Below are 27603 nucleotides of genomic sequence, written 5' to 3' on the forward strand. Positions count from 1 at the left end.
TGTAGGGAGTTTGTACGTTCTCCTCGTGACCGCATAGGTTTCTTCCGGGTGCTCCGGTTTCCTCTCACAGTCCAAAGACGTACCGGTTGGTGGGTTAATTGGTCATTGTAAATTGTCCCGAGCTAGGGTTGCCAGGCAGCACGGCTTGAAGGGCCAGCAAGGCCTATTCAGTGCTGTATCTCACTAATTTTTTTTTTAATTGGGTTGTAGAGGCTAGATTTCTTGCATTATCACTGATTTGGAGGGATTAAAATCGGTTTTAATGAAGCTACCAGTTCAAACCAGCCAGAAGAGTGAATCATTTTGTATCCATGTTCAACAGCAGGTTCTGAGTGATTGATTTATCTGGGGCTTTCCAATTCACTCCAGGTGATGAGGATGTGTCTGAGAACAATAGATACAGATAATTGCAGCTGTAGGTAGACAAGTACGCAAGTCTAAGGGGAATAAAATAACTTGCTCTTGAGCACAAAAAAAAGCACAGAAGGTAAAGAATGCAATAATATAAATACATAAGATAGCTTATATACAGATTGATTGTATGTTCATAAAGTTTTGCTAGGCAGCACCTAAGGTGACTGACGGGAAATAACAAAGTAGTGGTGGAGTTAGTGGGTAAAGGTGCTGATAATCTTAATGCTTGGGGTTCAAAGTTCAAATTAAATTTATTATCACAGTACATATGTCACTATGTATAACCCTGAGATTCGTTTTCTTGCAGGCATGCTCAGTAAATCCAAGAAATGTAATGGAATAAATGAAACACTGCAACCAACAGGACAAACAGGCAATGTGCAAAAGACAGCAAACTGCAAATATAAAAGGAAAAAAAAAAAATAAATAATAAATAATATACAGAACATGAAATGAAGAGTCCTTGAAAGTGAATCCATAGGGCGTGGGAACATTTCAGTGTTGGGGCGAGTGGAGTTGAGTGAAGTTACCCCTCTGATTCAAGAGCCTGATGGCGGACGAGTAATAAATGTTCCTGAACCTGGTGGTGAGAGTCCTGAGGCTCCTGCATCTTCTTCCTGATGGCAGCAGTGAGAAGAGAGCATGACCTGCAGGGTGGGGTCCCTGATGATGGATGCTGCTTTCCTGCAACAATGCTTCATATAGATATGCTCAATGGTGGGAGGGCTTTACCCGTGATAGACTGAACCATACTCACTTTTTGTACGATCTTCCATTCAAGGGCATTGGTGTTTCCATACCAGGCTGTGGTACAACCAGTCAATATACTCTCTGCCACACATCTAAAGAAGTTTGTCAAAGTTTTAGTTGTCATGCCAAATTTTTGCAAACTTCTACACATGTCGTGGCGCTGCCATGCTTTTTTGTAATTACACTTGCTGAGCCCAGGATATGTCTCCTGGAATAGTAACACAAAGAAACTTGAAGTTGCTGACCCTCTCCCATCTCTGTTCCTTTGATGAGGACTGACTCATGGACCTCCTCCTGAAGTCTATAATCAGCTCCTTGCTCTTGCCACAACAACCACCTCTCATTCAATCTCAGCAAGACCCTAGAGCTGATTATTCACTTGAAGGGGAGGAAACCAGAGGCCCACGAGCCAGTCCTCAACATTGGTAATTCTTCTTCAGTCTGCTGGCCCTGGTATGGATGCTACATCGCCTCCTGCTTGATGCAGTGGAACAAACTGTCCATGAGGAAGGTGTGTGGGATCCTTCATGATGTTACTGGCCCTTTTCAGGCACCTTTCTCTATACATGTCCTTGATGGCAGGTAGACTGGTTTCAATGATGCGTTGGGCACATCAAGAAAGTATTCTATTGAGCTACTCACAACCATCAAGATGCACTTGCTCATCTACGTGATGTTTGCTCCAGTCCAGTCTGGAGTTTTGAGGATTACAGCTCCAAATCTCATTTCATACTTGGTCCATTGCAAATATGGTCAAAAGTGCCAGCCCCCAATGCAATGCAATAGTAGCTACCTTCAACATCAAGGAAGTATTTGACAAAATATGGCATGAACAGTTCCCAGTAAAACTGAAGTCACAATTTTGAAGACAAAACATTACGCTCACTGGAGTCATGCTTTGCACATAGAAGGATGGCTGTGTTTGTTCAAGGGCTATCATCCCATTAGCACATCGGTGAAAGAGTTCCGCAGGGAAAATTTTAGGCAAAAGCGACTTCAATAATAACTTTCCTTCATAAGATCAGAGGTGCATATGTATATTGATGATCACACACTGTTCAGTCCCATTTGCAACTCTTCAAAAGTGAAAGAATTGATAACACCATGCAGGAGATCTTGGACAATGTTCAGGTGACAACTAAGCTGCACATCATAACATTTAAGCCTTAGATGTCAGAACTGATGATCTCTACACAAGTCTGACTACCTACCTTGTAATTAAATTCTTATTCTCCCATAATCAAAACCACCGAGTATTATAACAAAAAAAAATAAATACAAAGACTATTACAGCTGATGAAAGGGTGGGTATCATGGGGTGAATGACTCACTACCCACCTCCACAAATCATTCACAGCATCACCAAGATATACAAGTAATGTGATGGAATATTCTCAAAATATCTGGATGAATTTGTCTCCAATAGTTCCTAAGGAGCACATCATCTAAAGGGCAAGACTTCTTGTCTGATATAACTTGAAGTAGCAAATGAAAGAGTGACATTATTGCAGGGCGGGAGCCATTTAAAAAGACAAGTTTCTTTTGCAGAGAGTTTCATTTAAGCAAATATAAAGTAGTGAAGTGTAAGTGGAGCAGCCATTGTTGGAGTGAACCAGTGTTAGATTAGTCAGGCTTTATCTGAACAGGCTTAGGCGAGAACAGGTGGAGGCTAATGATGCTGAGTCTCTTATTATCATTTATTTTTGACTGTGGAACTTAGTTTTACAGAGCCCATAGGTCTAAAGATAAATTAGCCCGTTTTTATTCCCATACAAGCCCCATTTCTGACAGATGTCACTCTGAGGTGGCTTCTTTAACTCAAATGTTTTGGTGCTGTCCTCCCTTGGAAGAATATTGGAAAGATATTTTTGATATCATCTCAACAGTTCTATGTTTTGATTTACAACCCCATCCTATTATGGCAATTTTTGTATATATTTTTTTCTTTTTATTTCTTTTTCTTCTTTATGATTAATTTCATCATGAGTTTGGAAGTCTATTATACCTATGTTATTTGAAATCTTTTTTGTATATCTTTATTAATAATATTATTCCAATCTTTGTATCAACATTGTTATTGTGTTTGTAAGTTTGAAAATTAATAAAAAGATTTAAAAAAAAGAAAGAGGAACTTAGTTTTGAGAAGTTGGAGCCAAAGGTATAACAAGCTCAGTGAGAAGGGGCTGAGCAAGTGATCTAGTTAAGTGTGAAACTCAAAGGTTTCAGAGAGAAGGCACAGAGAGAAGGTAATCTTTTTTATTGTCTGTAAATCCTTAGTACAGTATGGGCAGTATGGTTAAGGAGGTGAATTGCTCCTCCTGTGAGATGACTGCATCTGCAGCACGTGCACCCAACTTCAGCTCCTGATGTCAGAACCACTCAGGAGGCTGAACCCCTCTATTAAATGTTTACTGAGGTGGTCACACCCAGCATGCAGGTTGAGTGGCTCTGAGTTTGCTGCAGAAGACAGTGGCTGCAAATGAAGATGAATTTCATCATTCCACAAGCTCTAAAGCCTTGAACGCAAAGAGTATTAATGGAAGAGAGTCAAGGAAGAAGCCCTGCCTTTGAAGAAAAGCATATCCTTGCCCATGAAGACTTTGCAAAGCATCACTTAGAAGATACTGTAAAAATGTGGAAGAAGGTCTTGTGGTCAGATGAGATCAAAATGGAACATTTTAGCCTCAACCCCAAGTGGCACATGTGGTGCAAATCAAATACTGTGTAACAGCCACGTAACACCATCCCTACTGTACAGTATGGTGGAGACAGCATCATGCTATGGGGATGTGTTTCAGCAGTAGGGGACAGAAAACTGGTTACGACTGATAGGAAGATAAATGCTGCCAAATACAGAGATGCTGGATAAAAACCTGCTAACCTCTGATAGAAAGCTTAAACTGGAGAGGAAGTTCATCTTTCAGCCGGGCAAGTACACAAAGCACACTGCCAGAGCAACCATGGAGTGGCTTCAGATGAAGAAAATTGATGTCCTTTAGTGGTCCTCTGATGTCAAGGGAGGTGAAGAACCTAGTCAAGATGGAAAAGTAAATGTATATAAAGGAAGTGTGAATCAAACAGAGCACTTGAGAATTATGAGGCCTGAAAAGAACTCAAGAAAAGAATTAGGAAAGCCAGGATGGGCAATTTTCTTGGCAAATAGGAGTAAAGAGAATTCCAAGGCATTCTATGCATACATCAGGAGCAAGTGGATTACTAGGGAGACGGTAAGACCATGCAGAATAAAGGAGGGAATATTTGCTTGGACACAGATGATGTGGGCGAGGTCCTTAGTAAGCACTTTACATCTGTATTTGCCAAGGAAAAGGACAAGGACGACAGGGCTGAGAGTATTAATATACTAGGATGGTAGTATTGGGTCTTTTAAAGAGCATTAAGGTGGATAGGTCCCCAGGATATAATGTGATATATCCTAAGTTACTGAGAGAGGCAAGTGAAGAGATTACTGGAGCCTTGACTAATAGCTGTGATCCCCACTCCCCCCCCCCCCACCCACAGATGAGATACCAGAGATCCCAGAGGACTGGCAAGTAGCTAATGTTATTCCATTATTCAAGTGAGTCCCACATCACTGGTACTGGAGAGGATTGTTATGGGTAGGATTTATGAGCGTCTGGAAAACCATAGCCTAATTAGGGAGAACCAGCATGGCTTTGTGCCGGGCAAGTTATGTCTTACTAACTTGATTGAGTTTTTTTGGCAAGATGACAAGGGTGAGTGATGGAGGTAGAGATGTCGAATTTGGTTACATGGATTTTAGTAAGGTGTTTGACAAGCTCCCTCATGGGAAGGCTCATCCCGAAGATTAAGATGTATAGGATCCATGGATTCAGAACTGGCTTGCCCTTAGAAGACTGATAATATATGACCAATATAAATGAACTGCATGAAAATGTTGATGGATGGATTCGTAAGTTTGCAGATTATACAAAGATTGGTGGTGTTGTGAATAGCGTAGAAGACTGGCAAAGAACACAGCAGAATATAGATCAAGTTGCAGATATGGGCAGAGAAATGGCAGATGGAGTTTAACCCAGATAAATGTGAAGTGTTGCACCTCGGCAGGTCAAATGAAAAGAGAAATTGAATTGAATTGAATTAACTTTATTTCTTACATCCTTCACACACAAGTAAAAATCTTTACGTTACATCTCTATCTAAATATGCAATGTGTAATTTATAATAATTTGTAATAAATAGTATGTACAACAGGACAGTCAATATAGCATAGAAATACAGTTGTATCAGTGTGAATTAATCAGTCTGATGGCCTGGTGGAAGAAGCTGTTCCAGAGCCTGTTGGTCCTGGCCTTTATGCTGTGATACCATTTCCTGGATGGTAGCACCTGGAACAGTTTGTGGTTGGGGTGACTCGGGTCCCAATGATCCTTTGGTCCTTTTTACACACCTGTCTCTGTAAATGTCCTGAGTAGTGGGAAGTTCACATCTACAGATGTGCTGGGCTGTCTGCACCACTCTGAGAGTCCTGTGATTGAGGGAAGTACAGTTCCCATACCAGCCAGTGATGCAGCCAGTCAGGATGCTCTCAATGTCCCCCCTGCAGAAAGTCCTTAGGATTTAGGGGCCTATACCAAACTTCAACCATCTGAGATGAAAGAGGTGCTGCTTTTTTCACCACACAGCCAGTATGTACAGACCAAGTAAGGTCTTCAGTGATGTGTATACTGAGGAATTTAAAGTTGTTCACCCTCTCAACTTCAGATCCACTGATGTCAATAGGGGTGAGTCTGTCTCCGTTCCTCCTGTAGTCCACAACCAGCTCCTTTGTTTTTGCAACATTGAGGGAGAGATTTTTTTCTTGACAGCACTGTATCAGGGATGATGACTTCTTCTCTGTAGGCTGCCTCATTATTATTTGAGATAAAGCCAACCTATGTAGTATTGTCAACAAATTTAATTAGCAGATTGAAGCTGTGGGTGGTGATAGAGTAGAGTAGGGGACTTAGGATGCAGCCCTGAGGGGCACCTGTGTTGAGAGTCAGAGGGGCAGAGGTGAAGGAGCCCAGTCTTACCACCTGCTGGCCATCTGACAGGAAGTCCAGGATCCAGCTACACAAGGCATGAAGGCCAAGGTCTCTTCTTCTTGTCAAGCCTGGAGAGAATTATGGTGTTAAATGCTGAACTGTAGTCGAAGAACAGCATTCTCACATAAGCATTCTTCTTCTCCAGGTGTGTAAGGATGATGTGTAGAGTTGTGGCTGTTGCACAGAAATCCCATCTCTCCCGGAAGTTCCGGGAGTCTCCCACATATTAATAGTGCCTCCCTGATGCCCGCAAATTATATACAATGTCACAGAAATTGATTTTTTTGAGTGAGCGTGAGAGAATGCACAAGAAAGAGCGAGAGAGCAAGCGCAAGAGCAAGAAAGCAAGCACGAGAGCGACCACAAGAGAGAAAGCAAGCACGAGAGAGCGAGAGTGCTCGCGATAGAGAGAGAGCAAGAGAGTTCCAAAAAAGACAGAGTGGCAGAGTGTTCCAAAAAAAAAATAAAACAAAACATACATCACCCCAGACTACACTAAAGTGTACCCCTGCCTAATAGGGGTCAAAATAATGACAGTGCTGCTCGCTGCGCTGTTTACAACAGTGACTTTTCTATTGCCCATTGTGGGTTAAAATGTAAAAGACATGTTGAGGTGAGTTTAACAGGTGTCATTCATTCATTAGCATAGCTAACATTATTTAAACTAGCTGGCTGGCTGCTAAGGAGCTATTCTATTGCAGACATCCCATCTCTCCCGGCAGTCTCCTGCAAATTGATGGTGCTACCTCCCTGAAATGAGTTTTTGCAGGGTGGGATGTCTGGTTCCATCATGTGTCAATCGGTTGTGTCAATAGGTGAACTGCAGGGGATCCAGTGTGGGTGGTAGCATGCTGCAGATGTAGTCCTTGACCAGCCTCTATGGAGGAGAGAGCGACAGGACGCCAGTCTTCCAGACATTTTACCTTGGTCTTTTTGGGTACAGGGACAATGGTGGATGTTTTGAAGCAGGAGGGCACTCTACACTGGGAGGGGGAGAGATTGAAAATATCTGTAAACACACCTGCCAGTTGTGCCACACAAGACCTTTAACAGTGTTGATGAGCAGAGAGATCTTGGGTTCCAAGTTCATAGCGCTATGAAAGTGGCTGCACAGGTTGGGAGGGCAATTAAGGTGGCAAATAGCATGTTGCCTTTTATATGTTGAGGCATTAAGTCCAACAGTCAGAACGTTAGGATGCAGTTTTACAAAACTCTGGTTAAGCCGCACCTGGAGTTTTGCATAGAGTTCTAGTCACCACCTTATCAGAAAGGTGTCGAGGGTGTGGAAGAGGTTTACCTGAATGAGAGGGCATGTGCTGCAACAGGAGGTTGGACAAACTTGGGTTGTTTTCTCTAGAGTGGCAGAGGCTGAGGGGAGATCTGATAGAGGTTTATAAGATTAGAGATTTATAGATAGAGTAGACAAACAGTCATCTTTCTCCCAGAGTTGAAATATCTAATACCGGAGGTCATTCATTTAAAGATGAGAGGGTGTAATTTCAAAGGAGATGCAAGGGGCAAGTTTTTATTTTAGATGGAGAGTGGTGGGTGCCTCGAACTGCACTACCTGGTGTGGTGGTAGAGGCAGATGCATTAAGAACTTTTACGAGATGTTTAGATACCACACAAATTGAAGGAAAATGGAAGAAGATGGACATTGTGTCAGCATAAGGGATTAGTTAGGCTGGGCATTTAATTCCTAATTTATTTAGTTCAGCACAGCACTGTGGGCCAAAAGGTCATTCCTGTGCTGTACAGTTCTCTGTCCTATAATATCCACCACTGTTCATCAACTATCAAGGCAAAAATGTGATAGGGAGAGGGAAGGAGAATGGAGTTGAGTGGGATAATAAATCAGCCATGACAGAATGGTGGAGCAGACTCCCATGGGCTGAATGGCCTAATTCTGTTCCCATGTCTTAATGTCTTACGGTCCTATCTACAAAACACTTTCCTACCATGGTCTCTCTCAGAAATTGGTCATTCCTGAGTGTTGTTTTGAGTTAAATTCATCCAAGCAAGCAAGAAACCGAGCTTTCAACTGAACCATCAAAGCCGGTGACCACTACCAACAAAAATAAAAACCCCAGGTGCTCACTCACACAATGCAAGTTAATCTCAAAGTTGCAAGGTATGTTAATAGAAAAATATCAGTTCCTTCATCATAACAGATTCCAAATCCAGGAACTCATTTTTTACCCCTTACCTGGGAGTACCTTCACCAAAACGTTTGCTCAAATGGGTTAACACCATTTACTCAAAAGCATTTAGGATGAATATTAAATACTAGCCTTGCCAGTGATACTTACATCTTATGTTTTAAAAAAAAATGCTACTTAGATAATCGTAATTATTAAAAACCCAGGTCACCCATGTCTCAAATCTCATCTCCTCTGCTTCAGCCTGCAATTGCTCCTGTCTTCACTATGGGGCAGCATACACCCTTTGTCCCACCCTTTCAAACATGTTCTCACTAATATGCAACGTTTCAATCAGTGACAATCATCCAATTGACTCAACTTCTCATGTGAAGGTAGTCCTGGGCTGCCTTGCAAAGGAAAATGTTATAATGGGAATATGTCATGGGACTGACAAGGTTGGTGATAAATGGATGAGTCTTCCATGTTGGGTCTGAAATGGTGGTAGAGAAAAAGGCAACTATTTATACAATTTTCCTTGGTGTTGAAGAGTGTGGTTGGCCTATTCTTGAATGCACTATGGCAAGTCAAACTGAAAAGAAATTTCTTCAGCTGGCAATCATAAACACAAGAGTTTCTGTAGGTGCTGGAAATGTTGAGCAGCACACTCAAATTGCTGGAACAACTCAACAAGTCTGTCAGGCAGCATCTATAGAGAAGACCTGATGAAGACCTGAAACACTTCCTTTTACAGATGCTGCCTGACTTACCAAGTTCCTCCTGTAATTGCAAGTTGACAGGTATTTAGGTGAACACTTTGTTGCTGAAAGTAATTGTTGATCTTAAATACCAGGCAGGCCCATCAAATGAGGTTGAGCAGAGGACTCCTTCAAATTTTGAAACAGAATTAGAAAAATGTTGGAAGAACTCAGTAAAATCTTATAAGGTGATATATTTGAGGGAATAATGGGTGACTAAGTTTTCTTTTAAGAGCACAAGACATAGGAGCAGAATTAGGCCATTTGTCCACAAAGTCTGCTCCACCATTTCATAATAGCTGACCCATTTTCCCCCTCAGTCTCAATCACATGCATTCTCCCACATCCCTTCATGCCCTGACTAATCAAGAATCTATCAAACTCTGCCTTAAATATGCCCAGTGACTTGGCCTCCACAGCTGCTGTGGCAACAACTTCCATAGACCCACCACTCTCTGGGTAAAGAAATTCCTAACCTCCGTTCTAAAAGAATGCCCCCTCTATTCTGAGGCTGTGTCCTCCAGTCTTAGATTTTTCCCACATTAGGAAAAAACATCCTCTCCACATCCATTCTACAGAGGCCTTTCAATATTGGCAAGGTTTCAAAGTGGTCACCCCTCATTCTTGTGAATTCCAGAGCGTACAGGCCAGAGCCATCAAATACATACTTGCAATCTGGTCATCATTCTTGTGAACCTCCTTTGAACCCTCTCCAATGTCAGCACTTTCTTTCTGCCCAGAACTGCTCACAACACTCTAAGTAAGGCCTCACCAGTGTTTGATAGTCTAGCTTACATCCTAGTTTTTATATTCTAGTGCTCTTGAAATGAATGACATCTCATTTGTCTTCCTCACCACCGACTCAACCTGCAAACTAAGCTTTAGAGAATCTTGTACAAGGACTCCCAAGTCCATTTTAAGTGAAAGATGACAATTTTCCAGTGGGGCGCATACATCTGAAAATATAAGCAACTACAGAATCCCCGCAGTTTCTAATCAAAGCTGAACGAGACTCCACCCACAAGCCAGCTCGTGATTACTCACGGTCCACGATGTCTGAGATGTAGCCATTGAGAGTCCGGGTCAAATGGTCGGCTCCACTGCCTTTCTTGCTGTTCCGCGTGTAGGTCTCAGTGAGGCTGGTGAACCCTGCGGTAATGCAGAATATGCGTCAGGTACTTACCGGCCTTGGGGGGCCGCCCCGCTCTCGTCCACCTGCCGCCTCTTACCTGAAATATCAGCGAAGAGCAGCACGCCGTGAAAATGTTCCACATCAGGGATAGGCCGGTCTACACCCTCATATACCACCAGGTCGGGCACGTTAGCAGCTAGTTTGCTGATTTTATAGGTGCCGGCAAAGAAAGCCCTCCGCTTGTCGATCTTCAGTCGAGTGATTGGCCGGACGAAGCTGACAGTGCGTCTGTGGGGAACATGATCCATGTCTCTGCGCACCAGTTCCCCTCTCTCCGCCCCGACTGCCATCCGCTGAACTGCCCTCGAGGGTCCACGGGCACCTATTGTGAGGTCACAGCGAAATTGGGAGGGACGCTTAGCGCTGCCCCGTCACGTTGAATGAGTAAATAGATACATTTGCGCTTTTCCATGTTTTGCTCCGCTGTTTGTAATTGAAGTTATCACCTCGGCATTTCAAAAGGTAAACTAAACCTGCAGGTGATAATAATGCAGAAATCTAGAATAAATGTACAGAATTTCAAAGTAAATTTGTTATCGAAGTACATGTATATCGTCATATGCAACCCTAAGATTTGTTGTCTTGCGGGCATACTCAGTAAATCCAATAACCATAATAGAATCAATGAAAGACCGCACTCAACAGGGACAACAATCAGTGTGCAAAAGACACAAAATTGCGCAAATACAAAAGAAAAACAAAACATAATAATAAATAAATAAGCAATAAGTATCTAGAGCATGAGATGAAGAGCCCTTGAAAGTGGAAACATTTCAATAATGGAGCAAGTGAAGTTATTCCCACTAGTTCAAGAGCCAGATGCTAGAGGGGTAATAACTGTTCCTGAACCTGGTGGTGTGAGTCTTGAGACTCATGAACCTTATTCCCGATGGCAGCAGTGAGAACAGGGCATGGCGGGGGTACCTGGTGACGGATGCTGCTTTTCTGCTTCCACATTTCATGTAGATGTGCTCGGTTGAGGTGAAAGCTTTACCCCTGATGGACTGAGCCCTATCCACTACTTCTTGTAGGATTTTCCATTCAAGGGCATTCATATTTCCACACAAGCTGTGAGGCAGCCAGTCAATATACTCTCCACCACACATCTATAGAAGTTTGTCAAAATTTTAGATGTCATGCTGAATGTTCACAAACTTCTACAAAGTCGAGGCACTGCTGTGCTTTCTTCATAATTGCACTTGAGTGCTGGGCCCAGTCACCATCTTTGGAAGACGGTATACACCTGGGCTCTGAGTTTATCATCAATTAACTGCTGGACCCATGGGTCCTTGTTTGTATCATTGGAAGCAGCAGGAGGTAGAACAAGTATTGATACTAAAAGCAACACTCACAACACGCTGGAGGAACTCAGCAGGTTGGGCAGCATCCGTGGAAATGATGAGTCGACGTTTTGGGCCGGAACCCTTCGTCAGGACACGAATGGGTTCTGGCCCAAAACGTCGACTCATCGTTTCCACAGATGTTGCCCAACCTACTGAGTTCCTCCAGCGTGTTGTGAGTGTTGCTTTGACCCCAGAATCTGCAGAGTATTTTGTGTTATTGATACTAAAAGTGCTGGAGGAAATCTTAAAGGTTACCTAAGCTGTTAAAATCAGTTGAATTGCTTTAAATTGCAGAAGTATTTGTGAACATTCAAACACAAGAAATTTAAAACATAAAAACAATTTAAATAAGCCAAACAATCAAAAAATCTTAAAGACAGCCTTAGTTAATCCCATAAAGTTGATGGAGGATGCTTCACTGCACCTGGTCAATTAGAGACACAACACACTCCACTGAAGCCATGAGCAGCTGCCAATGAATTAAGGACTCTTCCTTTTGCACAGGAAATCCTGAATTTGCAGGCACTTCCTTCACTGAATCTTTTCTTGCCTTTTAATTTCCCAGGTGCTGCATGGCCTGAGTATTTCCAAAACCCGCTGCTTTGCATTACATCAGAGGACGGTTATCTGAGCAACACAATTGACAAGGGTCTGTTAATAGCTATCACAAGAGTTGTTCTTGTGCATTGTAAACAAAATTTTGTTTAAAATGAGAGCAGAAATTAATTGTAGATGTAATCACAATTCTCCAAGATATACCATTAAAATTTATTTACAAAAGTTTGGCTTCTGAATTCTTTTGTTCTATTAACCTTGTGAATAGAGTCTGGTGTGATACACATATACTGTAAAAAGGGTACTCAATCCGCCTTAGCTGTATCATCTCTCTGAAAGATATACCTCTTATTCACTTGATCTTCTCACGTAACCTATGGCTTTTCTCCAACTATTTCAAGTCAAGTCAAGTCAGGTTTATTGGTATTTAACTATATACAAGTATATACCTTACATAATCATGTAATGCATATAGAAACAAGACAATGTTTCTCAGAACCAGGGTGTAAAGCACAGTAGTACACATAACACACAAAATCTCTTGATGCTGCTGGAGGATGGTGCCAGAGCAAGGTTTAATTGACGCAGTTTATAGATTATGGACTGAATTCATGTATGATGTGTTTCTAGTGTAACACCTGGGAAAGGTTTCACTGCTAACGTAATGGTCTTTCTTCAGAAGCAGAGTTTGGGTTATGGTTAGAGATAACAGGTGCTTTGGAGTGTGATTCATCCAATGAAGGGAACGTGTTTTCTTGTTGTGTGCCAGACACTGGGGTGAGCTGAGTCTTTTGTTTGGCGGGAGATGAAAGACGCCAGAGAGAAGAGGTCGTAGGACTCGACGCAAAGCAGGGCCATGATCTGATGAAACCTGGGGAGATCAAAGGAGGATCAGTGAAGGGGAAACCGTGAGCTCCAACTTGTGCACATTAAAATAGGCACTAAACTTTTTTTTCATTTTTCTTTACTAACCCTTTAGTCAAATTAAGAATTATGAAGCTAAATAATTTAATTGTATGTGATGTACTGTCTGTTATTTTGTAATACTTATTTGTAACAGGGTAATGATTCACACAGCATCCACACAAGTAGGGTTCGGGGTGGGCTCGCACCTCAACCTCACACGTTTGGCAGGGCCAGAGATTGTCTTCCCTAGACTTAGCAACCAACAGAACCAGAGTTTTTCACCAGTTTTTCCGGTCACTCCTATTTTTGTTGCTTGTTTGGGCAATCTAGAATCGGGGCAGCCTGCAGATAATGAACACTGAGCTGAACTGAATATGCCTTTTGATTTTGGGTTTTATATTCCGTGTTTTCACTCATTTTTTGAATCCATTTGCGTGATTTGTCTTTTTTTGTTGTGCGTGGGGTGTAGGGGGTTTATTTTTTTTGAACGGGTTCCATAGTTCTTTGTTTCATGGCTATCTGTGAGGAAGACAAATCTCAGAGTTGCACACTGAATACACACTTTGATAATAAATGAATTTTGACTTTGACTTTGCTATCCTCTATCAAAATCCTTCAAGATTTGAGCACTATAAATCTCTCCTTCAGAATGATGCATGTTCCACTAGTCCATTCCCTTATCAGAAATCTTTCACTCCAATGAAATGTTTTGTTCATGTTTTTTTTCCAAAGCAAGGCTTATGCACTCCCTCTGTAGGTTAAGCAGTGCTCTTTGGGCTAGCATAAATGCCTTGTTCTGCAATCTATGGCTCCTATTGCAAAGCCAATGAACCCCTGTGTTTAATTTAACAGTTTTCACCTGTATTACACCTTCATGAACTCTGCACAATTATACCCAGGGGTCTCTGATCCATTATTTCCGTTAAAAGATCATTATCTTAATTTATATTTTCTCTCCATGTATTTCCTACTAACAAATCACTGTACTCTTCTCTCCATTAAACTTTACCTATTTGTCATTTTCCCAATAATGTGTATCTTCTTGAATTATATTCCTGACTTCCTTGCTGTTAGCTCCATTCCTAAATTTGTGTAGCCAGAAATTTTTAAATTAAGTCTTGGACAGTACTATACCAAATCCAAGTTAGTAAATTATATTTGGAGAAAAAAATACTTTTAGTTTTAAAACATAAAACATCTGGTGAAACATTGGATACTTTTATTGAGTATAACGGACTATATTGTACAACAATGTACAAGAGGATATTTAAGTTCCTTAAGGTTGTTACTGCCAGGGAGAGTAGTGGGGACAAGGTCCCACTGCCTATTAAATGCTCCCAATGGAATGTGTCTCAATAGTTCTGACAACCAAGTCCAGCTCCTGGCCTTCATGTGTGGCTTAGCTACTAAGCCCAGCGAAACTGTTTCTACTATCAGGAGAAAGTGCAAAGGCGGATTACTGGCACCTTAAAATCAGTTGCTTCTGGCAAATGGGGTTTTTCTGCTGTGGTTAGCAGCTCAGTAAGGGGAGGGAAAACTCTGATCTCAAACCTCCACTGCTTTGCGGCTCCACTCACTCACGGGGAGGAGAACAAAGTGAATCATATGCTTCTCACCAAAGGTTGAAGATGATTGCACCTTCATCAATAGTGATGCAGTCAGATAGAATGTACCATAATGCAGAAGGTATTGTTCTGAGAAAAATAGACAGTACTGTGCATAAGTCTTAGACTTACATAGATGGCAGGTGTATGGAGGGCGATGGTCCCTGTGCAGGTCGATGGGATTAGGCAATTTAGATGTTTCAGCAGGGACTCAGCACTCCAACCTCACCATTCCCAACAACCTTTGCTCCCGCCAGATTTGCAAACTCATTATCCACTCCTTGTTGACAAATACAGTACTGCATGCAGCCAGTTAGAATGCTCTCCATTGTAGATCTGTAGGAATTTGTAAGAGTTTTTGGTGACATACCAAATCTCCTCAAGCTCCTAATGAAATATAGCCATTTTTGTGCCTTCTTTGTAGATACATAGATATGTTGGGTCAGGTTTTCAGCTCTTCAACTTCCCTTGCATTTCAGTTTCATCTATCAAATTATCTCTCACTCTTTCACTCTCAAAAAAAGCACAGGCTAAATTTATGTGACTTGTTCTCATAATTTAGTCTCTACATTTGGTATTCTTTTCCCAAATCTGTATTGCATTTGCACCATGGTCAATCATTTTAAATTTTTTCATTATTGTTTGAATTGTTTTTAAATTTCTCTGAATTCAATACAAAATTATTAAAGCCAATTGAAAGTTGGAAGTTCAAAGTACATTTATTATCAAAGTATGTATACTTCATACAACCTTGAGATTCATATCCTTACCTTAAGACCATAACACCATAAGGTATAGGAGCAGAATTAGGCCATTTGGCCCATTGAGTCTGCTCTGCCATTTCATCATGGCTTTCAGCACAGTCTCCTGCCTTCTCCCCATATCCCTTCATGCCCTGACCATTCAATAATCTAGAAGTTCACAAATCCAGGCATTATCGCAGCACACTGAACTGGACCATCCCTCTCCTCCGGCCCTAACACCATGACCATTTCAATCTGGCCCGGCACTTAAATTACAACATCTACAGTCACCAAAACCCCACCCCTTATTTGCAGACCATCAGAGATTACCAGGATTATTTTGGGGATGGGACCATTTTACTGTCCCACTGAGCCTCAATTGCCATTCAGGTTATGCTGCTGGATTCTCAGAGGCAGAGGGTCAACATACTAAGAGCTCCACATCCTGACTAGGTAATTCTGCTCATGGGAGGACTGCAAATGCCAATTCCAGACTGTGGTACAGGACCAATATTATCTAGCCCAGCAATCTTAGCTTTTCTCATCCACGCTAGGATTATTGCTGAGTTCAAACCCTACTCTTCCAGCCTGAATACAGGCAATAGGATGTTCTGATGAAGGATCTCAGCCCAAAATGTTGACTGCTTTTTCCCATCCGTGGATACTGCCCGATTTGCTGATTTCCTCCAACATATTTTGTGTTTCCAGCATTTACAGAATCTCTTGTGTCTGCATAATGTTGGATTAACTCTGTGGGTTGAGGGGATCCTGTGTCATTAAAGATTCAGAGGTACAATCTGATGTTTGTACAAGGTTACCTCCTAGCCAGCCAAAGGCATTGTATTAGAAGGATCTTGATTGACATAAGGCTGAATATTTATGCATTTGCATGGATATCAAATATAATTATATTTAAAGTGTAATTCAAAGATCCTTCTTCTTCTTGGGCACTTAGCTCTGAGTTGAGCATAGGCCATCGATGACCTCCCGTCTCCATTGTCCAAAGTCAGTGGTATGGTTGGAGTTCACCAATGCTTCTGCAATCCATTGTATTCACTGTATAGGGGATTGGCCTATACAGCTTCACCAGAGTCCTGATGGCCGGCCTTACGCATTTCCACCTCTCACAATGGCACATGGGCTCAAAGAGCCTGCTCATTTCATAGTTTTATTTTTTTCTTTTCTTATAGAGATGCAGCTCTATAAAACACTGGTTAGGCTACACTTGGAGTACTGTGTCCAGTTCTGGTCACCTCACTATAGGAAGGATGTGGAAGCATTGGAAAGGGTACAGAGGAGATTTACCAGGATGCTGCCTGGTTTAGGGAGTATGGATTATGATCAGAGATTAAGGAAGCTAGGGCTTTACTCTTTGGAGAGAAGGAGGATGAGAGGAGACATTATAGAGATGTACAAGATAATAAGAGGAATAGATAGAGTGGATAGCCAGCGCCTCTTCCCCAGGGCACCACTGCTCAATACAAGAGGACATGGCTTTAAGGTAAGGGGTGGGAAGTTCAAGGGGGATATTAGAGGAAGATTTTTTACTCAGAGAGTGGTTGGTGCGTGGAATGCACTGCCTGAGTCAGTGGTGGAGGCAGACACACTAGTGAAGTTTAAGAGACTACTAGACAGGTATATGGAGGAATTTAAGGTGGGGACTTATATGGGAGGCAGGGTTTGAGGGTCGGCACAACATTGTGGGTCAAAGGGCCTGTACTGTGCTGTACTATTCTGTGTTCTAAGTTCTATGAGTTACTTCCTTTTCTGTTTTTGTTCAAGAGAAGTGAAGAATAGCAAGAGGCCTTTTGACATGTGTGTTTGATGTTTCTTTCCCTGTTTTTTTCTGTTCTAAATCTAAATTTTCCATCTTTTCCTAAAATCTTCTGAGTTCCCCCAAATGTATATATCTAAAGCCTTTCCAATTATGTTGCGCGCTCTCTCGCGCTCTCTCTCGCTCTCTCTCTCTCTCTCTCTCTCTCTCTCATAATAAAGCATCTATTTTGCCTTTAATGCTCAGTGTGAAGAACAAATGTACCACCACCTTTATTCCAGTGATATCACCATCTTTACTGCAAGAGGACTACAACTTTGTCATAGAGTTGGAGGCCAAACAGGTCAAAGGGTAGAGGCCAGCCTAAGAGTGGTTGTTTGATCTTCCAGATTTGGGGGTTCAGCTCAGGGCTGACAACCCTGACTAGTCAAAAAATAAGTTGTTCAGCAAACAACAATGAAGAATCTTATATCTGTATCCGATGGTATTCCTGAGTGTCCACACAGGATTTACATGACTGACTATTGTGTAAACTGAGACAAAGCTACTGACACAATGATGGAAGCCCTGAACGCTGCCAAGATCAAGCTGGCCAAGAAAGATCTCCAACCACACCCCTCTCCTTCAGTGTCACCAAGAGGACATGGCCACAATCATCATGAGGAAACGCTGGAGATGGATTGGGCACGTGGTGAGAAGAGAGGCCAAATCCATCATCAAGACAGCACTTCATTGGACCCGGAAGGGCGGAGGAAATGCGGGAGACTAAAGTCAACTTGATGCTGTACCATAGAGGCAGAAGTGAGAGCCCTGAACCACACCTGTGACACAATAGAGAAGATGGCCAAGGACAGACAGAAATGGGGGACTTTCATTACTGCCCTAAATGCCAGCAGCATAACAGGCAGTAACTAACCCTGTGTACCCCCCCACCCCCACCGACAGTGAGCTTATCACTCACAGGAAGCCAAGTATTCATTTACTGGGAACAATTATACTCTTGAAAAAATCAATGTTGAGAATTGTTATGTTGCTGTCCGTTATCTTTTTGATAACTTTAAATTCTATTGCCGATTTGAATTTATGTGTTGGTCTGTTGATATGTAATTTGCTCGACATTTATAAAGATCCTTGAGTAATATTATTCTTGGTTTCAGTTCTGTACATATGTGTTATTGATCCGTGGTACTAATGTTTGCCTTGGAGGTTACCCGTATTACCTGTGAAGCAAATGTTTATTTATTTAGAGATACAGCGCAGTAACAGCCCTTCTGGGCCAACAAGCCCACACCTTCCTATTAATCCCATGAGAGCAATTAACCTACTAACCCATACATCTTTAGAACGTGGGAGGAAACCAGAGCACCCAGGGGAAACCTATGCAGTCTCAGAGAAACCGTACAATTGTTTACAGACATCGGTGGAATTGAACCCGGGTCACTGGTGCTAAGCACTACACTACCATGCCACTCTCAGCTTAATTTAGTGCCCCACTCATAATGTTAAAAATGGATAATTTGTTTCTTTGATTTGAGTACGATAAGCAATATATTAGAGAGGGAGTTTATTTATTTATTGAGTTTCTGCGCAGAATAGGCCCTTTGAGCTACATGCTCAGCAATTCCCTCGATTTAATCTGAGCCTAATCATCGGCAATATATAGTGATCAATTAGCCTCCCAACCGATACGTCTTTCGACTGTTGAGGGAACCCGAGCACCCAGAGGAAACCCACACGGTTACGGGGAGACCATACAAACTCCTTACAGGCAGTGGCGGGAATTGAAACCGGATCGTCCATACTGGAAAGCGTAGTGCTAATCACTAAGCTACCACGAATATTGTTAGGATTAAAGAAGCTAATGTGTTGTTCTGCACTGTGCCCTTTGATTAAAAATATGGAGTTGAACAGTCATACTTTTGCATCCTGAACATAATGAAGATTCTGTGAATTCAATATCATGTAAAGTTTTATTCATGCTTACTGTTTTTACCTTAAAAGCCTTGCGTTAGTTATCTGCTCAAAACGTACTAATTTTATACTGGGATATTAGACTCCGTTTTTTAAAAAAATGGAGCTTAAATTAAACCAAAAGATTTAAATAGATATTGACTACAATGATTTGTTCAAATATATACAAATTACTTATTAGAAAAATAACTTCCTAAAATAGATCTGAACAGGTAGTTTGGTGTACTGTACGATACACAATTGCTGTGGTGAATCTTATAGTTGTAATGCTTTTCCTTTTAACTATCCTTTGAATAATGTTTATTTACCTAAGTTCCTACTTCAACACACATTACACTTTAAGTCAATTCTTTTGCATGCAAAGTATTATGGCTTCATATAACATTGTGTCACTTGCACAACAAAAAGCTGTAAATATTTTATCGAGGCATGGCCAATGTTACAACACGAAAATGCTAAACCAAAATCAGTCTCTTCTTTACTTGAACTCGCTGAAAAATTCGATTTCGGAGTCCCTGCGGGGAGAGCAGCAGTTAGCATCTTTGCACAGTCACATTTGGAAAATAAAGCTGCATAAAGATCTGTGAATAATATTGCCCAAATCAAACAGTGAATGTGATATTAATAAATGTAATATATTTTTTAGATCTCATCTCATTAAAATAGCAAACATGAGAGAGCCAGATTGGATAAAGGCAAATCATGAACATTTAAGATCAAAGGTACCACAGAAATTATTTGAACCTGAATATGTAGCAAATCTAATACCCAACATGTTTGCTGATGAGATCTCTTTAATTTGAATCAGAATCAGAATCAGGTTTAATATCACCAGCATATGTCATGAAACTTGTTAAACTTACAGCAGCTGTACAGTGCAATATATGATTATATTAAAAAAACAATTACAGTGTGCGGTTCATAGTATATAATTACAGTCTATAAAATAGTTAAATTGAAGAAGTAAGGCATAAGCAGAAATAAAAAAGAAAGTAGTGAGGTAATGTTTATGGGTTCAAGGTCCATTCAGAAATCAGGTGACAAAGGGGAAGAAGCTGTTCCTGAATCATTGAGTGTGTGTCTCCTTCCTGATGGTAACAATGAGAAGGGGCCATGTCCTGGGTGGGTTGTTCTTAATGATGAATGCCACATTACACATTACAAAATCACAATATAGCAAAACATTTAACAAGTGAAACTAAGAGGGCTGCAGAGCTGTACTTTTCTATGACTCTTTGACTCTAAGAGCATTGTTGCATTAAAGATATGGAATAATTTTGTGTTTCACTTAATTTTGGGGATAATCTTCAACTTGATCTCCTAGAGAGTAAGCTGGCAGCACACCCATTGCAAAATACGCAAAATTTAAATAAATTTCAATGAGAGCACTTTGACAATGTTCCCTTACACTCAGTACTTTTTCCCAGTGTTACTTAATGTGGTATGAAAAACTCTGATACCAATAAAAACTTCATGACGAGTTCAGGCATAGTTTGTATATTTGTTGAACTGGCTAGATGTGCTTGGGAAGAGATGGATGAAAAATTTTGAATAAAGGTATTACTTGGAAATCTCAAGCTGGAATCTATTCAAATTTGCTTTGTTTATTTAAATGGCTCTTTCCAGATCTAATATTATAAATGAAAATATTCTAACCAAAGGAGCAATTTTTCATATCCATCATTTCCCATTCCACTGGAATACAAGGCGAAAATTCCAGACCATGAGTGTAAGTAGCAGTAGTTTTGCATGGCAGCATTGAAAAGGGAAGGAGACTTAACATTTCAGGTTGGAATTTTTCAGAAGCAGATGTGATCTACAGGAGTTTATTGTTTCTTACCTTGACTGGACGGTTTTGGAGTTTAAAAGCCAGTTCAAAAACTCCTTGGCAGCCATGGTATCCAAGACAACACTAATTTCACTAGTGAAGGTTCCATCGGCATGTCTTCTGTCCAAGTCCTCAGAAATCACTCCATTCAGACTTTCTTTACCATCTTCTGGATATCTGAAAATATGGCAAGGGGGTTAGAACACTAATATCAAAGTAAAATTAAGAATGCATAGTTTTACAGGATTACCATTGAATGAGATGGTAATTTGATCAACGATTAGCCTTCTAGTTAAAGGTGTACAACATTATCATAACATAATAAGAGGACAACCTAATTTCTTCTTCTTCTATGTCGACTCAGGCCTAGGGGGCCGGCGTCGGGCAAAATTTCAGTTATGTAGTGAAAACCCTTTCCTCTATCACGATTATATTATTTACTTATTGAGATACAGCACAGAACAGGACCTCCCTTTGAGCCATGCCACCCAACAGTCCTAGCCTAATCATGGGACAATTTATAAAGGTCAATTAACCTACCAACCAATATATCTTTGGACCGTGGGAGGAAACCGGAGCACTCGGGTGAACAGTCATAATAATTAAATGTTATCTTCTGTTTAGCAGTGACATAATTTTAACCATTGAATTTACTTAACTGAACTTGCATTATTAATAGATTTATTTATTTTTCCTATTTAACAGCACACACAGAATGCTGGAGAATCTCAACAGGTCAGACAGCACCTATGAAAAGGTGGGGGGAATGGAAAGAGGCTATCTGGAAGGTGATAGGTGAAGCCAAGTGGATGGGAAAGCTGAAGGGCTGGTGAAGACAGAATCTGATAGGAGACAGCAGTGACAATAGGAGAAAGGAGAGGAGGAGGGGACCCGGGGAAAATCATAAATAAGAAGTGAAAGGTCAGAGTGGGGAATAGAGGAAGTTGGGGGTGGAGAGTGGAAATTTTGTTCACCGGAAGGAGAAATTGATAGTAGTGTTATCAGGTTGGAGGGTACCCAGACAGAGTATAAGGTGTTACTCCTCCACCCTGAGGGTGGCCTCATCTTGGCAAAAGTGGAGGCCAGGAATCGACACGTCAGAATGGGAATGGAAATGGGGATCAAAATGTTTGGCCACCGTGAAGTCCCACTTTTGGGGGATAGTGCAGAGTTGTTTGACGAAGTGTTCCCTCAATTTACATGGGTATAACCAATGTAGTGGAAGCTGCATCAGGAGCACCTATTTAATGGGTTTTGTTTAAAATGCGGTTACTTAGCAGTGACAACGTATGCTGTGTCTGACATTCAGTTGTGAATCATTTAATAATTACTTACTCCCTTCTGCCACGTCCCTTCATCAGCCAGTCAATAAAGTCCTTTGCTGCCTTCACCTCCAGATAAGAATCCAGGTCATTCTTGTAACTTTCTTCCGAGAGGGTAGATTCAATGCTTCTCTTGGAAATGCCCCTGACAAATTTCATGAAATATTTCTCTATATGAGTGGAACTGGTATTTAGAATAACATTAACGTGCCATGCACATTTTGACAAAGATATGATACCAGTTGAAAGCATCACAAAATACTAAAATTAAGAATGCATCTGCTTGCACAGCAAACATGATTTGTTTGGAAAACTTAATTGCACCCATTGAAACAGCAAGTACAATCACAATTGACAGCAACATATTGAATGGTTTCAATGATTAATAACTTACCCATTTTGGTGCTTTCCATAACCTGCAAGTGAATCTACGAAGCGTTTTGCTTTGAAGTAGTCGGAAAGCGAATCTACATCACTTGTGTAAGTTCCTTCCGCATGTCTCTTTGTTTTGTCACTTATTGAAAGAAATTAAATTACGGATAAGTAGCACATAACATTTACAAAACCTTTTTATCCCGGGAAGTAGCACCTTTACAACTTTCAGAATTTATGGACTGTTTTAGAGATGCAACATTTGTAACGTAAACTGACGTGTTTAATAGCTACGACATTACTGTGAAAAGGAATTTGCTTATGAAGTGAAATGTTTGTGGATGAACTGAGATTTTGTTATTTAAGTGCTCTTCTTAAGTCTTGATTTATACAGCAAGTGAAGATACAGAGTGACTAGATTGTTTTTTTCTAATAACCAAGAACATTAGTATTTTTAGCTGACCGGATTATTAGGATGGAACAAAATGTGTAAAAAATTCATTAATTTTAAATAATGACAGCTAATAGAAAATAGGCTTAAGAACAAGAAAACCATAAATTGTAACCTTTCTGAGTGGAAAATGAAATGGGACCCTAAAAATTACTATTGATTATTAAGCAACAAGATTCAAAGATTTTAAATCAACTAACAACTGGGCCTGGAGGTGTTAGATGCAATTTCACACAGATAATCATAATGTATTACATGTGAGAACAAGAAAGTAAACGAGGGCACACATTTTAAATAGAACTGCCATGAAACTCATGGTTACGACTTGTAATTCTAAGCTCTACAACGCAGTGTTCAGTTAAAATGCAAAAAGATTGGGTAGTGGATTGGATTAAAAGATTGAAAATGAAAACAAATTCTGGAGATGCTGAGTATCAAAAATGAGAATATGAACTCCGGAAAAGATCAGAAAGCGTCATGGTGAAAATAGAGAGGTTAAAATCAGTTCATAATCTTCTTCAAAGAAGAAGAAACCTTCAACCAAGCTCTACAGATACCAAAAGGAAAGACAATTGTTTACATGTTAAGATTCTAAATTATGGTGGAAAGTTAATGAACTTTAATTAATTTGCTTGTACGGTCATTACTGACTGTTTTTTTTCTGTGTTGTAATTATCTGCTGCTAATGTTCTTTGAGAAATAAGATGAAGTCTTTGAAACTGTTCAGAACGGTAATTGTTTTAATTGCCGAGAATGCACATTGAAAATGTAGTAGAAGTAATACAAGTGTAAGGGAGATATTTCTTCAGATAACTGATTGAGAGAATAATTTACCATGAAGCTAAAGAACAGCACATATGAGTGAGTGAAATTATCCTGAAATTCTGTAAGAACTTTCCAAGAGCATATGAGTAAACAGTACAAAACAAGCATTTTGACTACTTAGACTATTTCAATGGCGTTTTTACTGAAAAAGATCTCTATGAATTTGAGCACTTACATATTTCCAGAGAGAGGCGGAAGTTAGAATAGCGATGAAAGGGTAAGAGATAGTTTTATCTATTGAAAGGAATATGTTTCTTTGAGCTTTTAATATTTTACTATTATTAGAAATATGGAGAGAGTTTTATTACTTCACTTTGCAGGAATCATTATTTAAATATGTTTCTCAACAATTGACTTTATACCAAAAGGGTGTATCCCAGCAATTGAAGTATAATGCAAAAGAATAATTGTTTACATTATCTAGAAATAAGAGAAAGAAAATAGTGAAGGAAATATATCATGCACAGAAGTGATCTCAGCACATTGCTGAACATTACTAATGATATTTATCTAAAGGTCCAATGAAATGCTTAAGGAAAATATTTTACCCATTCCGTTTTGCATTCATCAGCCATTGTACAAAATCTTTTGCTCGTCTGTTGTCCATATATTTACTGTAATCACTGGTAAAAGTGCCTTCAGAATGGCGTTTCACATCCTGCAGTGAATTGGACGTATCCAGTTGTTTCTCTGATGTCTGCAATGTACTGCTGAGAAATATAGCTGTGTGTCATTACCTAATTAGCCGTGAAGCATGAAGTCACTTATACTACATGCCTAACAATCTTCCTATAACCACATCAGTGGAAATAGCAAATTAAATGGTCATTCATGTAATTTTGTATTCTGGATCTCACTCAGCGTACATTCAGGAGAAAATATGCTTTTAATGCAGTGGGTGAGTTTCAGTTCAAAGATAAGCTCAAATTTAGTTGCAAATGTGTAGTGTGCCATGAACCACCACAATTGACTAATCCCTCACATTAAAAAACACACAGTACCTTAATGTATTTATGAAATGAGCATAGGTTTACTAAAACAGCAAAAAATGATTCTTAGTACTATAAAGAAGCATTTCAAAAGGAGTTCACAGCCTCTAGTAGACCAACCCACTGAAAATGACTCAAATCATTATGGCATAGTTATAAAATTAGATAATTATTTAATGTTTAAAATCTTTATCACACTCATTAGTGCTTTTTCACCTAAAATTCAATTTGAGGAGCATTCTCAAACAGTTGTAAACATGTGCAATCAGTAGAAACTTAATTTTGACTGGGTCTATTTAGCAATCAATGAACAACATCTCCAAGTCTCCAGTCCAGTGTCCAGTGCGGGGGGATGCTGGATTTGTTTAACTTAGTTAATGAGATTGCAGTGACTTACACAGATAAATGGCACAAAGAAAAGCAATTCCGACACCCCCTTTTCCTTATGCCTCAACTACCAATGACTAAGTGAATACAGAACAAGACTAAAGGACATGTTGAATCTCTAACTATTACAATAGTGGCTGGAATGACAAATATCAATGAAACAATGAATTGGAATCAGAATCAGGTTTAATATATACTGGCATAAATCATGAAATATTGTTGTTATGTGGCAGCTCATGACATTTACCAAATAATAAGAATGTTAGTTCTGGTTAAGGATATTTCACCTAATTTAAGTAATAGTAAAAAATGCTCAACTTCCTGAGCAGGTGATTAAGCCAATGAAATACAGTTTGTCAGAACAATGGATGAATTTTTCATAAATTGGTCAATTTAATAGGGTGCTTAAATTTAATGAATAGTCTTGCAATTTTCATTGTATGCACTAGCTTTTACACTTTAATTTTCTGGAGCATATCCTACCTTGATATTTCTTCTGTGTCATGCATCGGCTTTTGGCAGCTGTTTTGTACCAGCATCAAAAGCAGCATGGCAGCGACAGAGGCAAAGCCTTTCATTTTATTCTGCTGCATTAAGAAAAACCAAATATTCAAAAAGGTACAACAAAGATATCTCACTTCAACCTGCTGAAGGTATCAAGAAATTATTCAGCAAAACGCTTGGAGCTACTGCTCAGAATCAAGCTTATCACCCCACCAATGTAATCACCAACAGTCTGAGTGCCAGAAACCTGGAACTCCCATATCTGTTCTCTATATTTTTAAAAAGAGGTAATATTCTAATCTGCTTAACAAGTACAACACAAAAAAAAACATTTGGGATATATCCAGTGTAAGCAGCTTTGAAAACAATAAATAAAGTTGAGTTGGATAAAGATTGATAAATAGGTTAACTAGAGGAAATAAGTAGTTACAAACTTATTTTCAAAGAAGCCTATTGAAAAATAAAGAGAATCTAGTATTACTTTTAGCATATTGCAGCCTCTTTGATGCCGGAGCAGGGCAGTGCACTTCACAACAGGGCATGGGCCAACCTTGGGCGTGCGCCAGTGTTTTTTCAAATACAAGCTACAGTATAGAATAATTCCACTTTCCATAACGTCTTCAGGTTGTTAAATTCATCCTTACCTCCAGATGAACAACTTACAATCAGAATGAACCCTTGAGAGAAACTGCAGCTTCTCTTTCTCCAAGAGGTGTTGATGGTTCCTAAAGCTTATCTGTGCTTCTGCCAACACCTAGTCCCCTTATATAGTAAAAGGGTGGTTGAGCAATAGGGGGAAAACATCATCACTTCCATTTAGAGAAACTCAATTTGTGATGTTACCATCCTCATTTCTCTGACATTTTAGATTACCAATTGTTGAATCATCCTTTTTTGTAAACTTTGCCTTCCACCTGATTTGAAAAGTTTCAGGGAAATCACTTAAGATTTTTACTCTTCCGGATGACTTCCTATTTTCCAAACAATTTCACGCTTTTAGCTCAAAGTGAATGGTGCATAACAAAGCCATTCCGCTTCTTTACATTGTGTAATGTTTGTGTTCAGTGATTTTGACGATGTAGGGAAAACCAGTGGGTTAGTGGGGAGTGCTGATGAAGCCGCAATTGTGGTTTCTGAAACCAAATGATACATCTAGGGAAAGGACTTCTCAGACTATCAAAACATTATACCCACAGGTACCAATAAATAATGAGGTGATGGGGAAAATTAATATAAATTAATATGGGAACCATTATTAGCCCAACACTTTACAGTACCAGCAACCCAAGTTCAATTCACACCACTGCATGTAAGGAGCTTGTACGTTCTCCTTGTGACCGCGTGGGTTTCCTCCACGGTCCAGAGACATAGCAGTTGGTACGTTAATGGGCTATTGTAAATTATTCCGTGATTAGGCTAGGATTAAATCAGGAGGAATGCAAGGCAGCACAGCTTGAAGGGCTGGAAGGACCTATTCTGTGCTGTATCTCAGTAAACAAACAAACAAACACAAGAAATTCTGCAGATGCTGGAAATTCAAGGCAACACACACAAAATACTGGAGGAACTCAGTAGGTCAAGAAGCTTTTATGGAAATTAATAAACAGTAGGCTTTTTGGGCTGAGAACCTTCTTCTGAAGAATCTTTTTCATGCTGGCACCTTGCCCCTTCCTTTCCAGTCTTGAAGAAGGGTCTTGGCCCGAAACATCGA

The 27603-nt window shown here is 40.1% G+C and overlaps 2 protein-coding genes across 2 annotated transcripts in view; both read right to left on the minus strand.

Moving 5' to 3' along the window:
* Positions 1-10622, minus strand: part of LOC140198770 (adenylate cyclase type 10-like) — a 124929-nt gene extending 114307 nt beyond the window's left edge. The window contains exons 1-2 of the mRNA XM_072259779.1: positions 10356-10622; positions 10171-10275 (exon numbers count right to left, since the gene is read on the minus strand). Of these exons, the coding sequence (XP_072115880.1) occupies positions 10171-10275; positions 10356-10608 (358 nt within the window). The 5' untranslated portion in view covers positions 10609-10622. The remainder of the gene's footprint in view (positions 1-10170; positions 10276-10355) is intronic.
* An 8875-nt stretch (positions 10623-19497) lies between these two features.
* Positions 19498-26613, minus strand: gcgb (glucagon b). The gene is made up of 7 exons (XM_072259664.1): positions 26537-26613; positions 25872-25975; positions 24561-24719; positions 22759-22878; positions 22378-22509; positions 21055-21219; positions 19498-19729 (listed from the first exon to the last, which is right to left on the minus strand). Exons 2-7 carry the CDS (start codon positions 25964-25966, stop codon positions 19693-19695), a joined length of 708 nt encoding a protein of 235 aa, XP_072115765.1. The 5' UTR covers positions 25967-25975; positions 26537-26613; the 3' UTR covers positions 19498-19692.
* Between the last annotated feature and the right edge of the window lie 990 nt (positions 26614-27603).

The sequence above is a fragment of the Mobula birostris genome, chromosome 6, assembly GCF_030028105.1.
Source record: "Mobula birostris isolate sMobBir1 chromosome 6, sMobBir1.hap1, whole genome shotgun sequence".
Classification (NCBI taxonomy): domain Eukaryota; kingdom Metazoa; phylum Chordata; class Chondrichthyes; order Myliobatiformes; family Myliobatidae; genus Mobula; species Mobula birostris.

Coding starts and splice junctions, on each gene's coding strand:
- gcgb (XM_072259664.1), bottom strand. CDS start 25,966: ATGAAAGGCTTTGCCTCTGTCGCTGCCATGCTGCTTTTGATGCTGGTA. Junction 24,720..25,871: donor GACACAGAAGAAATATCAAG/GTAGGATATGCT, acceptor ATTTCTCAGCAG/TACATTGCAGACATCAGAGA. Junction 22,879..24,560: donor ATGAATGCAAAACGGAATGG/GTAAAATATTTT, acceptor TCTTTCAATAAG/TGACAAAACAAAGAGACATG.